General features: G+C 46.1%; 1 protein-coding gene across 10 annotated transcripts in view; it reads right to left on the bottom strand.

Moving 5' to 3' along the window:
* Positions 1 to 15,228, bottom strand: part of MFSD2B (MFSD2 lysolipid transporter B, sphingolipid) — a 73,521-nt gene that overhangs the window by 10,145 nt on the left and 48,148 nt on the right. For all 10 annotated transcript variants that reach the window (XM_075598456.1, XM_075598460.1, XM_075598459.1 and 7 more), the window contains 2 exons: positions 12,444 to 12,553; positions 11,121 to 11,264 (listed from right to left, as the gene is read on the bottom strand). In XM_075598456.1, the coding sequence (XP_075454571.1) occupies positions 11,121 to 11,264; positions 12,444 to 12,553 (254 nt within the window). The remainder of the gene's footprint in view (positions 1 to 11,120; positions 11,265 to 12,443; positions 12,554 to 15,228) is intronic.

The raw sequence follows: 15,228 nt of genomic DNA, 5'->3' as shown, positions 1-15,228 counted from the left end.
ATAGTAAATAAAGGCCAATAGGTGACAATGTATAACTGAAATCACCATGTTATAAATATGGCTGGATTTTGTATCTGGACGTAAAAGTCAGAATCACTTTTTGGCAACAAAATACATTTAGGGCCAGATGCACTAAACTCCATTAAACCAGGGCAAACAAAATATCAGGTTACCCATAACCGACATTTTCCCTGAGTTTAACAGTTATCTACTAACTTAATTATATACAAAAAAAATAAACAACAGCCATTGTTTAACTCATTAGCCTAGGATGATTGTAAAAGAGACATATTTTAATATAATCCCCTCACACCCCCTTCAAACAACCTGTGGAGAGACACCTATGCTCAAAAAAGGCGCACACCAGAGATACCTGGGAGATATGCTAATAAGAGTCATTAATATATACTTTGCCTATCCCAGTCGCATGTGTCCCAGGTATTTCAGCTGTGCTCCATTTTGTCTCTCTTAAAACCCCCATTTCCTGGATGGAGCTTACACCACCCTTAGCTACGACCTAAATAACATCCGGTTGCTTTCCTGTACTAACCTGAACGGCCTTTAGTGTACATGTGATTAGGGGGAATACCTCTTTTGCAGATCATTAGCGCCGACAGCCGGGACCCCAATAACCATACATTATTTAAGGCGTAGCGCTGGGTTAGTGTTCAGTTCTTTGCTTTAATGCATAGGCGTTATAATGAACTTAATGGTTAAATAGGCTGATGGAGCTTAGTGCATCTGGCCCTTTCAGTTTGTTACCTGCCAGAGGAGAAAGAAATACATTGCAAGGTGCAGCACTGCTAGCCCTGTTTGGCAGTGAAAGGATTAAACTCTTTGTATTCATAGATTTGTGCTAATGGATTGTGATGGATTGGATAAAATGCCTATTTCTTCATCTGTAATACTTTGCTATGATTCCTTACTCAAAATGGCTACCGCAGTTACCCCTCCCTTCAAGTAAGGAAGATGGCACCGAGGAATTCCCCTCAAATGCTGATGTGTCCAAGAAAATCTACAATAACAGGACCATAAACTGCAACAACAAGACCATACAAGGAAAAGACCCAACAAGAACCAATGAGATACTGACATGTGTATTTACACACAACCTTTAGACCTGAGAGAGCTCCTTTTGCATACAATCCCCCAATGCAGCCTCTATATATGAACGTGGTCTGTAGGAATAAAGTCAGACATTATCATACTGAACGTGTGTCAGCGTGATCTTTTCTCAGTGCACGCATTACCTACGTAGGAAAATAATCTGGACGGGGACAGATACTCTGCAGACGATTGTTCTGATCCAAATCAGTTGGCGCCCAATGTGGGGCTCTGGGTTTTGAACCAACGGACAGCCGTGCGCAGAGGGACCGGGGTGGACCAAGTGCGGACGCGGCAGGAGACTGATCACCTCTGGAGTACGGTAAGATAACATTTATTATCTACCGATACGCACTGTCTCCGCTGTTGGTCTATTTCTGTGTCTCATACGGCTCTCCGAAGGTCACCTAAAGACAGGTAGATATCTTGCCCAGAGCCCGTTTTAAACTCAAACCTGTTACCTAGACTATCTGTCACCCGGTATATGTTTACATGTTGTATATATGTTAGTCAGTGCCGCAAGTGGGAGCCCGGAGTGGAGTGGGATTTTTGCCGGCTGACTTGTCTTGTCATTGTACGTTGTAAACTTGGTGGAAGGAGGGGTAAAGGGGGAGTAAGGTATAGTCGGTTCAGAGAGGAAACACGGGAATCCCGGTAGTGACTGTGCGGTTTGGCGCGTTGCAAGGGAAGGAGTGTTGCGCGTTACGGTTTGGTAACTGCGCGGAATCCTGCCGATTGATCCCTGAACAACCTTTCCCTCTCTCGTAATCAAATTGTATGTTATGTCCAAAATGTGTTTGTGTATTAGTGTTGAGAATTCATGAGGACGGGTGGGGATTGTTGAGAGTAGAAGAGATAGCCCATAGGTGCTTGGGCGATAACCCCTAGACGTTAAACTGCCCGAACTCCTGTTTTTTCCGCGTTAAGATACGCTTTGCAGTAAGAAAGAAAGAAAGTGAATAGGAAAGAAATAGCAAGTGGATTTGCCAATAGTTGAGGAACTTGGTATTGAGGGTTATTTTTATGAAAGGTTTATATGCAGAAATTGGGATACAATTAGATACTGTGTATATTATTTGGAAGGGAAATAAAGTGTTATAAGTGAAGGGAAAGAAGAAGAAGAAGAAGAAAAAAAAAAGCAGGGCATTTTTGCTAGTAATTGCAGTATAGAGGAAAAAAAAATTTAAAAAAAAAGGTGCAGTTTTAACATTTGAGCACAGGCAAGTAAGACAGGGAAAGGAGTCTTAGCCTGCCACCTAGTGGTGGAAAGAGAGAGAACAGAACGAAGAGGAATGGGAGCAGCTTTCCCGGTAACTGGTAAAGATTTTTTTTTTTTGAAAGGTTTGTTCGTACTGGCCACACGAATGGGTCTTTTAAAACCAGAAAATATTCTTTTTCCTTCTGTTCTAATGGCAACTAGAAAGAGGGGTCTTTTTCTGTGGGAGGGAGAAGTTCAGGGAGCGCAGTCTTGTGTGTTTTTTGAATCCCACAGGGAAACATACCTTACGTTAGTATGAGTCAAAATAATTCTGTTGAGGGACAGAAGGGTCCCTGCTGCATTTATTTTATCATTGCCAGGACAGAAGTTAATATAATAACAAGTAAAAAAGAAAGCAAGTAGACTGTTTAAAGTATGTGGTATTACTGCAGCAGAAGGCAGGTTACAACCAGAAGTGTGGCGAAAGATATTGAAAGAAAAGAGAGGAATTTTGAATGATAACAACCTGCTGAAGATAGCAGAAGCCTGGTTTAATGTTACCAAGGCTGTCCAGAGAAAAATGGACCGAGCAGGAGATAGAAAAGGGAGGGAAGATTGTTTTAATTGTGGTGTGACTGATTTATCTATACTCACTCCTTTGTTACCTTCGCTCCCAGCTCCAGCAGCACCCCCACCTATACAACCCACTACCCCACCCACAGATGACAAACCAACCTTGACTGTTCATGCAGCAGAACTATATCCTGTGATGCAGGCAGACGGTTCCTATTACACCCCGACTGCGCACCTAATGCCCCTGATGCAAGCCCTTTCACCCCAAACAATCACTGCCCCAGCGGTAGGGATTCAAGTCTACCCTGACACAACAATAGCACACAGACCCAGCAGCAGTGTCCACTATAGTACGCCCGGTAGTTTTGACTCAGATAGTGAGTCACAGGCCGTTGCACAGGAGGCAAACATGACCTGGAATACTAACCCCAGACACCCCCCAGTACCCGACCGCTGCCCAAGGTTATATGGGCAGACGCCCAAGCAGGTAGAAGGCGCCCCAATAATGTATGTCACCTCACCCCCTTCCTGGTAGACACAGGTGCAGCCAGGAGCGTAATTAGAGCTGCAGACATACCTGACCCTTCCTATTTGTCTGATATTGATGTTTCATGTGTGGGGGTAGATGGCACACCGCGCTCTAGCCCATTAACACGACCCCTGCAGATAGGTCCCTACCCTGAACTATTTGCACGATTTGTAGTTTCCTCCACTTGCCCGCTTAATCTGCTTGGCACTGATGTTTTGTCCAGGTTACAGGCCTCCATAATATTCTCAGAGGACGGCACCATTGATGTAACCTCCCCGCTCTGGGAGTCAGATGTCTCTGCCCTTTGTTCCCTTCCAATACTTTTGGCATTAGCGGACAAACCCTCAGCTGCCAGTATACCGCCCGCTGTCATGGATAGGATCCCGTCCAAATTATGGTCCACAGGCCCTGAGGATATCGGGCACCTAAGGGTACCACCCATTGTTGTACAGCTCAAACAAGGGGCCCCGCTTCCCCGTAAACTGCAATACCCCTCTTTTCCCTGTTAAGAAACGCACCGTGAAGGGTGAACCTGATAAGTATAGAATGGTTCAAGATCCTCAAGCAGTAAAAGATGCAACCATTGTACGATGTTTTAACAACAAATCCCTTCCAGATGACCCCAGAGGCTTCCAAGAATTTCACTGTTCTCAAACAGGTAATATCCTCTGCCCCTGCCTTGGGCCTCCCAGACTATGATTTACCCTTTAAGCTTTTCGTATCAGAACGAAATGGACATGCAACTGGAGTGTTAACGCAGCCACACGCTGGCCGATGTCGACCTATTGGTTATTACTCCAGCCGTCTCGATGCTGTGGCTCGTGGTGGACCATCCTGTCTTCATGCTGTCTTTGCTGCTCAAGCACTGCTGGATAGAACTTCGGACATTGTTCTAGGGCATGACCTCATTCTCTTGGCACCACATGACATTGCTGCTATTCTCAATCAGACACAGCCAAAACATCTGTCCGCTGCCAGACACTTCAGGTTGCAATGCTCGCTTCTTGTTCCAGACAATGTCACACTTCTCCGGTGCCAAGTGCTTAACCCCTCCACTCTTCTTCCACTTCCCGAGGGGGAGATGTGCAGGGACACGAACAAGAATAAAGCACAGCTGGAGTCGACCTACCCTATGATTGCTTCGAACTCATGAAGCTAGAAACTGCTCATCTGCCCACGGTGAGTGAAACGCCGATACAGAACCCAGATCTAATCCTGTTTGTGGATGGTTCTCGATATGCTGATCAACAAGGCACCTACTATACGGGTTATGCTGTCACCACAGACTCTGTGGTCCTACTGGCAAGCACACTACCGTCAACAGCATCTGCACAAGAGGCCGAACTACAAGCTCTCACTGCAGCGTGTAAACTGGCAGAAGGACAAACGGCGAATATCTACACTGACTCTAGATATGCCTTTGGAGTAGCACACGATTTTGGCGTCATTTGGCAAACCAGGGGATTTCTGACAGCAGCACGAACACCAGTGAAACACAGCTCAGCCATACAAGCTTTGATGGACGCCCTACTCCTTCCAAGCCATGTGGCCATCCTGAAGGTAAAGCCCATGGGAAACTGAACACAGAAGAAGCCAGAGGAAACCATCTGGCGGATGCTGCGGCAAAACAAGCTGCCAGCGGGATACGAGAAGTGGAAGATCGAGTGGACACGACAAGGATGGTTCCGTTAATGCAGAACCTCCCAGTGAATCGAGAATATCTGAAGAAGTTGCAAGAATCTGCAACAAAGGAAGAAAAGGAAAGCTGGAAGAAAAGAGGTGCATCGCCCCAAGAAGGAATTTATGAGTACAAAAAGAAACTTTGTCTGCCACGGGCACTGTATCCTGCTGTGGTACAATGGGCACATGGAGCAGCATATCTATCAAAGACTCTTATGAATGCACTGATCGACAAATACTATGTGGCGCCTGGAATTACCCCAATGACTAATAATTTCTGCAAATTATGTACAATTTGTGCAAAGTGTAACCCAGGACGTGTGGAAAAACCACCGCAGAAACACCTTGCAAGGCCCTGCTTTCACTGCTACGCTAGCTAAAGAAATTTGGTCTGCGCTAGGGACCACCCTTGCTTTCCACACCCCATACCATCCCCAGAGTAGTGGAAAGGTAGAAAGAATGAATGGCACACTGAAAACTAGAATGTTGAAAATGGCCCAGGAAACAAATATGCCCTGGCCAGATAGTCTACCCATTGCTTTGTTCAGTGTTCGATACACCCCACGAGGGGAATATGCTCTATCCCCATTTGAGATACTGTTTGGTACTGCCCCCAAACTTGGTTGTTACTACCCACAGCAGTTACAGATGCAGTCTGATGTTTTGACCAAATATGTAACTGCCCTAGCGCAAGAACTAACCAATATGCATGGTCGAGTGTTTTCTTCTATTCCAGATCCAGATCTAGATACCGGGACTCATAAACTCGTGCCCGGAGACTGGGTATTTGTGAAGAGATTTGTAAGGAAGCACTCCCTAGAGCCCAGATATGATGGTCCTTTCCAAGTTCTGTTGACCACAGCGACATCAGTCAAGCTAGCTGGCAAGAACACCTGGATACACGCCTCTCATTGCAAGAAGGTTCCAGCTCCCAACGAGGACACCTCAGAAGGAAAATGATGCTATATATCCTTTGCTTGTTGGGTCTAGGGGGGGCACAAGAGATTGCTATCACCCAACATGAAGGGGTAGTCACGTTTTGGTATAATTCATCCAATACTCATGTAGCTACCTTCTCCTTTGATTATTGTAATATAGTCCGCTGCCCCTCAACACGTTGGCAATATAATCGATACAGCAATGTCGGTTTCAGGTCTACTTATATATGTGTAACGGATTCCTACTGGGGAAAGGAATGTGATTACTGGGGAGCAGTAGGATGGAACACGGGAACAGATTGGGGATACCGACCACAAAATGGTCTAGCAAGGAAAGACGGGATGGCAAAAGATTCTTGCCCAAATAGGCATCGCAATAGTTATTATTTTTGTTTTGTTTGTGATTATTGTCTGCTGTGTTCTCCCATGTTTTAAAAAGTTCATGACCAAACCTGTTGACAATAGCACTCCTACCCTTTTTCTGCAGTCAGATAATAATACTCCACTCTTGGAAGATGGTCCATTTACTCCGTTACAGTCCCTCCCAGTTAAGTACAATAGTATAAATCCATAGGGACAGCATCTGACTTCCTTATGTGCAAAGTCTGTGGCAAGGGGGGTCATGGACAAGCCATGACTCGTCTAACGTACAGCACAAAAGAGTTCCCAGGCACATCTGGACAGATGAGTTAGTATACATCTAGGGACAGACTCAGAAATAGATATTTCAAGGGGGGACTGTGATGGATTGGATAAAATGCCTATTTCTTCATCTGTAATACTTTGCTATGATTCCTTACTCAAAATGGCTACCGCAGTTACCCCTCCCTTCAAGTAAGGAAGATGGCACCGAGGAATTCCCCTCAAATGCTGATGTGTCCAAGAAAATCTACAATAACAGGACCATAAACTGCAACAACAAGACCATACAAGGAAAAGACCCAACAAGAACCAATGAGATACTGACATGTGTATTTACACACAACCTTTAGACCTGAGAGAGCTCCTTTTGCATACAATCCCCCAATGCAGCCTCTATATATGAACGTGGTCTGTAGGAATAAAGTCAGACATTATCATACTGAACGTGTGTCAGCGTGATCTTTTCTCAGTGCACGCATTACCTACGTAGGAAAATAATCTGGACGGGGACAGATACTCTGCAGACGATTGTTCTGATCCAAATCAGGATAGCATGACATGATATATGTAGCTGGTGTTAAACCCTGCATTAAACGGCACAATATCAGTCTTCTCTCTGCGATTTATCCACCTATGTGTACAGCAGGGCCCCGCTTCTCGGCGATCCACCAATACAGCAGTACGGTTTCCCGACTGCAGCCCTTTTTTTCACGCATGCGCAGAAGGGAACGTTGAGTCCGCCCATGCGCAGAAGGGAATGCTGAGTCCGCACATGCGCAGAAGGGACTGCCGAGTCCATGCATGTGCAGAATGCTGCATCGTGGGACGGCGCAGGAGGAAGGAGAGACGGGAAATCGCCAGTGGACATAACTTTTTTGGCGCTATGTTCCGCTTTTCGGCGATTTCTGCTTTTCGGCGGGGGTCTGGCCAACCGAACCTGTCCAATGTGTGGGGCCCTACTGTATACTGATTTGTTTACAATAACTCAAAATCAAAATAAGATGCATTATACATTGAGTTGATATCTTCTGCTTGCTGCTTTCATGAAATCCGGTTTGCACACTATGGACGTCTCCTCATTGCTGCTGCCTTCCTACATCAATATTTACCAGACAGAACATCATGTTGAATATCAATGTACTTTTATCTTAAGTCTTCACAGGTCATCTCTTGTTCTAGTGCTTGTTCAAAGATAAAAAGTGCTCAAAAGTAGCAGTGGCTTAGAGCCAGAGATTCTGATACAAGTGCAGACTGTTCATTCTTGAGATTGCCAATAAGCCGCATGCACCGCCTGCCAGTACCACTGATACTTTGCAGCAAATGCAGACCTCTTGTACGTACAGTATGTGATCCGCTCTCCTGATTAAATCCAATTATGAATGGCAAGTGTGGGAGGCATAGGCATTCTGGAGAGAGGCCCCCATGAGCAGTAGGAGAAATTAAAATAGCAATACCCTCTATGCACCATTAAAATAAATATATCCCCCCTCTTCCCAATGAAAATGTTTAATAAAAATTAAGTATATGTAACCCTATTCCCCCCCACCCCCCTCCCCAATCTCATGTCGGGTACCCTAAGGGAAATGGTGTACTGGTTACTTGGGTGTATGTGGTGCAAACCTGCTGGCAACATGGGGGCTCTGAGTCTCCCGCTGTGGTATGGGGGATGTCATCAGGACTGGCTTTCGAGGTATGGCTGAGACATACTCACTATTGGTACAGCGCCTCCATCTCTCACAGATCCCCAGTGTTGTAGGGAGAAGTCTCTGAAAGAGAACCTCTTGATGCAACTTCTCCCTGAATGACTCCAGGCTCAGGCGAGAAGAGTTCTTTAGCAAAGGTATACTTTATTTCTTCCTTTACTGGCTGACTCCCATCATGCAGCCGGTCTCTCAGCCGCTCATCACAGGTTGTCACCCGAAGGAAGTCCCTAGTCCCTGAACACCACTCCTAGTCAGGGCCCTAGGAGCTGTCCCTGCTCTTCTCTTACTCCCTGATGGAGGAGTAAAAGGTATAGTCGTCCCTCACCGCTCCCAGAGGGAGGGCCACAAAGCCTGCCAGAGCCCTGGCAGCTTGTTGGGACAGACTAACCTCTCTCAAGGTGCAGAGGAACACTGCTAAATTCAGGAAATGCTATGCAATAAGTAGTTCTAATATGCACCACCCCTGTATCACTGTAATTGGAACAGAGCCTTATGACACTATCTTCACTGACTTACTACACAGCACGTGTGTGTTGGCAAAACCCATGATTACTCCTGGCAAACCTGCCCTTACCAGGGATTATTGCACAGGAGGAGAAAGAACTATAGCCCCCAAACGCAGCCTCCCTGAGTGGCAGGAAAGGAGGTGACACTGGGTTTGTGTTGCAGCCAATCATGGTGCAGACCCTGTGCCCTCCCCTTTCTGCATTAGGGAGGATGCCTTCCAAATTATAGAGTCAGTCTGAGTTGGAGTCCTTCCCAGTCGAGGAAGGGAGAGGAGCTCAAGATCTGTGCATAGCACAAGGCCTCAACATTATCTGCTGGCCAGCACCATCCAGGGGTCTGGAACCCATTCTCCACAAGGATGCAAACGCTGTAATACCACCTGCAGTGGCTGCACCAATTACAGATCCTTTTGTATACTTCTGACAAAGTCGCAATCTATTGGACAGAAGTATAGGAGAAAAGAACTTTCATGGTAGGGACTGTCTGCAGCTCTGCTGTAGCCTGCTATGACTGGATTCACTGTCACACAATGAAAATAACCTGGGGAATCACCTAAAGCCTGTCCTGTTCCCCACAACATCACGGCTGCTCATCTCTCCTGGACCGTCACAGGTAACCAGCACCACACGGACCTGTAACCTAGGCAAAATCACCCAGGAAGGGGGTTTGCAGTGATTATATATATATATATATATATATATATATATATATATATATATATATATATATATATATATATATATATATATAAAATGTAAATATTACTGTATGTTCATTTGCATGTCTTAGACAGGTCTGCAACCCTGTCTTCCCCCATTATCACCCAGCATACAGCGCTTCCACTGCAGCAAAGGATTCTGGGAAATGACATGCAAATGAGCACTCAGTGCCACCTTTTGTCTCAAGCTCGTATTACACAAGCCAATCCTCAAGCCAATGCATGCTGTTTTAAACACAGCTTTTAAAACAGCATGCATTGGCTTGAGGATTTGCTTGTGTAATACGAGCTTGAGACAAAAGGTGGCACTGGGTGCTCATTTGCATGTCATATCCCAGAATCCCTTGCTGCAGTGCAAGCGCTGTATGCTGGGCGATAATGGTGAAAGACAGGGTTGCAGACCTGTCTAAGACATGCAAATGAACATACAGTAATATTTACAGTTGCTTTATGCTTTACTGTGGAGGGTTTTTGTCACTTTTTTACCCACCATAACCTTAATAATAGTGGTATATATATATATATATAGGGCATTTAAAAAAAAAAAAAAAAAAAAAAAAAAAATTTATATATATATTTATATATAAATATTTTTTTTTTTTTTTTTTTTTTTTAAATCCCCTTTATTTTTTCCTTTTGCTGCTGTTTTTAGCAAGCCCATCCTGTTTAAATTCTGTCGAGTTCTGGAGAAATCAGTTGCTGGAAATTTGCCCGCCCTGAGAGGTAAAAATCGGAGGCTGCCATCCACACTTCTTAAGACAACAGAGATTGCCCCGGTAAGAGCCGGTGAAACAACGAATGAGGGTTTTGAATAAATGAAGAGTTAGAAGTAGATCAGCCCAACATAAACCATCAGTTTATGTTATAACTTAATTTTTAGTTTGGGGGGTTGGGCGGGCGGCGGAATTGCTGCTTTAACCATTAGAGTGCCACTGGTCTCCCGGACCTTAACGACGTGATTGCTTGGTATAGCGATCACGTGGTCACGAGCAGGGCCCCCAGGATGTGAACAGAAGTGGAGGATACTCCCCCTGTGGTCCAATCATGTTCACCGCTCCACTGGAGAGATTAACTCTATCTCCCCCTAGAAAATAAGCGTTACCAGTGTTAGAATAATTTCACCTTATTCCTTGTTCATAAAAGGTTACAATACCTCACAAGATTGTTGTTCAGCAGACAAAGTTATAGTTTATTCTTATAGCATTACTTACAGATGGAAGTTCAATCAATCATGATAACGTTCTCTTCTCTCGGATGGTGATGATAGAACAAAGAGTGAGAAACTTTTGCACCTTGTGTTACTTAGATGTTTCTTGCAGATGATCAAAATACAACTGTATTTATTGATCACTATCTCCACCCCCTTTCTCCTCGTGGTTCCAAACAAAGAACCTTACTCATGTTAAACAAGGCCTATCTCTAAGCCAACCTCCAATATCTGTTATGCATTAAACCTTACCTGACATTCAACTCTTAGCCTTAGAGAGATGGGCACTGAATAGGATACAACAACAAAAATGTGGCTTACTGTAGACTGAGTGTAGAAATTCCTAATGCAATTCCAGAAGACAGCCGGGTGAAGAAGACGTATGAAGAATAGAAGATGGTTTCTAGCCCCTTCGAATGATGATTCATGAGACGGAAATTATCCACTACATCAGGCAGCATGGACCTTAGGAGAGGCAACATAACGTCATGAGATGTATTTCCTGTAAAAACCTAATGACCCTGCGGCTTTTGTTTAACAAAACAAGAGAAGGCATATATACCGTATACGTTCCATACACAAAATGCCTCAAACGTGCCTTCACTGAGAGAAGCATCTCACCTTTTCATGCACCATGACCATGTATGCAACACTACAGCTAGTCGTGGGATGACATATTAAATAACGTTGGAGTAAAACTGACACAAAAATGGCTATTTTAACATTCATTTCTTGTATTCTTGTATATCCTGAGGTCAAGGGATTTTTTTTTTAATTATTATTAATTTGCAATAGTGTTGATTAGTGAGTGCACTATTCCACAGAAACTCCCACTGTAAAAAAAGTCAATGAAGTCCCAGTGAAGTGAATAGGAGTTTCTGTGCGATAGAGCCCCGGCCCTATCGAACTTCAATGAATAACCCCACAGTCTATCATAACTAATTAAATGTTATGATGGGCCGTTGCCATGACACTCCATTGCTAGTGTGCGTACAGGCTTCTTCTTACCTATTCAGCCTCTTCCGGAGACAGTCTACGAAGCCTATACCTGTTTCCTATTGATTTAAAGCCTTTTTTACTAAGCAGTCTTCTGCCTGAAAGAATGCAATACAAATACTGTAATGATTCTCCTCCCTTTGGAAGGTGGGGATTTAAGGACATGCAAGTCGGACCATGGCCTGGAAAAGCACATACTGTACAGTGCTACATACAGTCTTCTGACAGTTTTTCCTATATTGAGTAGAATATTGGAGTATTAAATAACCTAAAAAGTATTGCAGATAATTGAACCACTCCTCAAATCCATAATGAACCACTCCTCAAATCCATAATGAACCACTCCTCAAATCCATAATGAACCACTCCTCAAATCCATAATGAACAACTCCTCAAATCCATTGTTCATGCTACTAGGAGATATATATATATATACATACACACACACACACACACACACACACACAACATACATATATTGATGTATCTCATGTCTATAATGCTTGTGCAGGTTACCTCGGATCTGTTAAGAGTTCCCTCACAAAGAACAATTCCATTTAATGTCAGTATCATGTTATCTGTGGGAGCTTATCAGGCCCCAGTCTTCGTGCATAATCGTTACACACCATGTGTGAATAGGACACCCACCATGGCAATAGCAGCGATGCAGCGATGCTTATACCAGATGATACTGCAACCATGTAAGCTATAATGAGATTGGCGATAGTCACCAGCATGATGGCAAAGGGAATCATCAACTGGAATGATAAAAATGGAAGACAGTATCAATGCAATATGTCGGTGATTATCCAGTTTGCTGTAATGTATTGTGCATTATTTATAATTGGCCAAAATGGTTCAAATTCCAGGCATTAGTATGCAGTAATTTTTGGCACCTTGCCAATTATTTGACCCATGGCAGAAGAGGGGAGCGGGAGAGGGTGAGGCGGCCAGGAGAAGGGGAGGGAGAGGCGGAGAGGGCAGTGGGAGTGGGAGAGGGGGAAGGAGAGGGGAAAAGGGGGCGGAAGATGAGGGAAGGAGATGGGGCGGGAGAGGGGGGAAGGAGAGTGGGCGGGAGAGGGGTGAAGGAGATGGGGAAGAGAGTGGGGTGGGAGAGGGGGGCTGGAGAGAGGGTGGGCCATCTGGTTAAAGGAGGAGGGGGAGCCATGTACTGTTTGACAACCACAGGGGGTACATATGCAACCCCAGGCTCTTAATGCATGGACTCTGGGGGGGGGGGGGGGGGGGAGGGGGGCAGTTTGTTTAGTGAGGTTGATTTCTTGGAATGGGTGAAAACACATAAAATATCATCATAATAGCATTATGTTCTTAAATCAAACAGACATTTAGCCTATAATAGTAATAATCCTCTCAGGCTATGTTCCAACCCTGATCAGAAATGGCCAGACAAAGCCCTATCCTTCTGGGATTAACTACAGCCACAGCCCCTCCGGTACAGTGTGGTCATGTGACCGCGGCGGCCCTTGGTCCTGGAAACGGTAGAGGAGGAGTCTTCATCTTCCATGTCTCTATACTGCAGATTGCGTCTGCACTCTGCGAGCAGGATGTAACCAGTCACCATGGGGCCCCTGGAGTGCCAGACCCCATGACTTAATGACTACGTTTTGGGGCATCCAAAGGGTTAATACTCAGATAATGACATACCTGGGTAATTACCACTGAGCTACTCATTGAGCCAATAGACAGTCAGTGACAGAAGACAAAGTCACAAAAAACACATGCACACAACAGGAAAGGTGACCAGATGTACCGGTTTGACCGAGACAGTACCATTTTTAAAGTTCCTGCCCAAGTGTCCTAAAAGTCCAATTAAAACTGGTTATTTGTACCGGTTTGTAAAGCTGCCGATCCAAATGTCCCAGTAATGCAGTCGCGCATGCGCGAGCGGCAAGCGCTGACCGCAAATGCGCGAGTGGTGAGTGCCGAACAAGCATGCGCGAGTGGTGAGTGCCGAACACGTATGCACGAGCACCAACTGCCCATGTGCGATCTGCAAGAACAAGCGCCAACCGCGCATGCACAAGCATCCATGGGAACAGCAACAGATCTGAGGCTTCTCCTGTCCCTCCCCAACCCAAGGTAAAGTTTCTTTGTATGAGTGTGTGTGTGTGTGTGTGTGTGTGTGTGTGTCTATATGGGGGGAGCTGTGTGTGTCTATATGGGGGGAGCTGTGTGTGTGATTTTGGGGGGGAGCAGTTTGTGTGTATCTTGGGGGGAGCTGTGTGTGTGTGAGGATTCAGGGATCGCGGCATCCGCGCCCTGGTCCCCCTTCTCCTGCGGTTACTCCCGCTACCGTGGCGCGCGCCTCTCGCTGGCGTCACTCACCTTCGGCGGTCCTGGGGGTTCCCCGCCGTGCTCTGCGTCCTCGGATGCCCGCGGGGTCTGCAGTCCCGCATGCGGCCGCCGTGTTCCCCAGCCGCGCGCCTGAACAGCGCGCGCCGGGTGAGGTTAATTTATTCACTGCTCTTGCAGTGAAGACCCGCCCCCAGCACACTAAGAGGACCTCCTACCAAGACAAGAGTCCTCACCTGCCTGCCAATCAAGGGGACCTATCCAGGATAGCTCCACGCAGTCCTCCAGGCCTGCCCCCACCTCTGATTGGTCAGTCACACTTTATAATGCCAGTCCTTCCTCTTACTCATTGCTCGACATAGTTTTCACTTGGATTACTACTCTGGCGTTTTCTCTCTTATTCTCTCAGGTTACGACTTGGCTTGGCGACGTCTCTCTCTGGCTCTAGACCCCTGCTTGGACAAACGACCTTCCGGAATTCTCCAATCCCAGACTTTGGCTAACGGCAACGACAACGGCATTTCTACACCGGTACCGGCAAGTATTGCTAGCTAAATACACCTGGCCTGGCAACGCCAAAATCACCACACTCCGGACACGCTCCCTTTGCTGCGGGTGCGTGCTTCTATACGTTCCTCACCTCAGTGAAAGTAACGGGTCTGGTCCGCGGGCAGCACCGGCGTAACAGTGTGTGTGTCTTGGGGCAGAGCTTTGTGTGTGTCTTGGGGGGGACTGTGTGTGTGTCTTGGGGGGGAGCTGTGTGTGTGTCTTGGGGGGGAGCTGTGTGTGTGTCTTGGGGGGGAGCTGTGTGTGTGTCTTGGGGGGGGAGCTGTGTGTGTGTCTTGGGGGGGAGCTGTGTTTGTGTCTTGGGGGGGAGCTGTGTGTGTGTCTTGGGGGGGAGCTGTGTGTGTGTCTTGGGGGGAGCTGTGTGTGTGTCTTGGGGGGGAGCTGTGTGTGTGTCTTGGGGGGAGCTGTGTGTGTGTCTTGGGGGAGCTGTGTGTGTCTTGGGGGGAACTGTGTGTGTGTGTCTTGGGGGGAACTGTGTGTGTCTTGGGGGGAACTGTGTGTGCTGGGGGGAGCTGCGTGTGTGTCTTGGGGGTAGCTGCGTGTGTGTCTTAGG

The sequence above is a fragment of the Ascaphus truei genome, chromosome 4 (genome assembly GCF_040206685.1).
Source record: "Ascaphus truei isolate aAscTru1 chromosome 4, aAscTru1.hap1, whole genome shotgun sequence".
In the NCBI taxonomy this organism is placed as follows: domain Eukaryota; kingdom Metazoa; phylum Chordata; class Amphibia; order Anura; family Ascaphidae; genus Ascaphus; species Ascaphus truei.
Note: the sequence above shows the minus strand (reverse complement) of the source record. Positions and strands in the feature narration are given on the sequence as shown.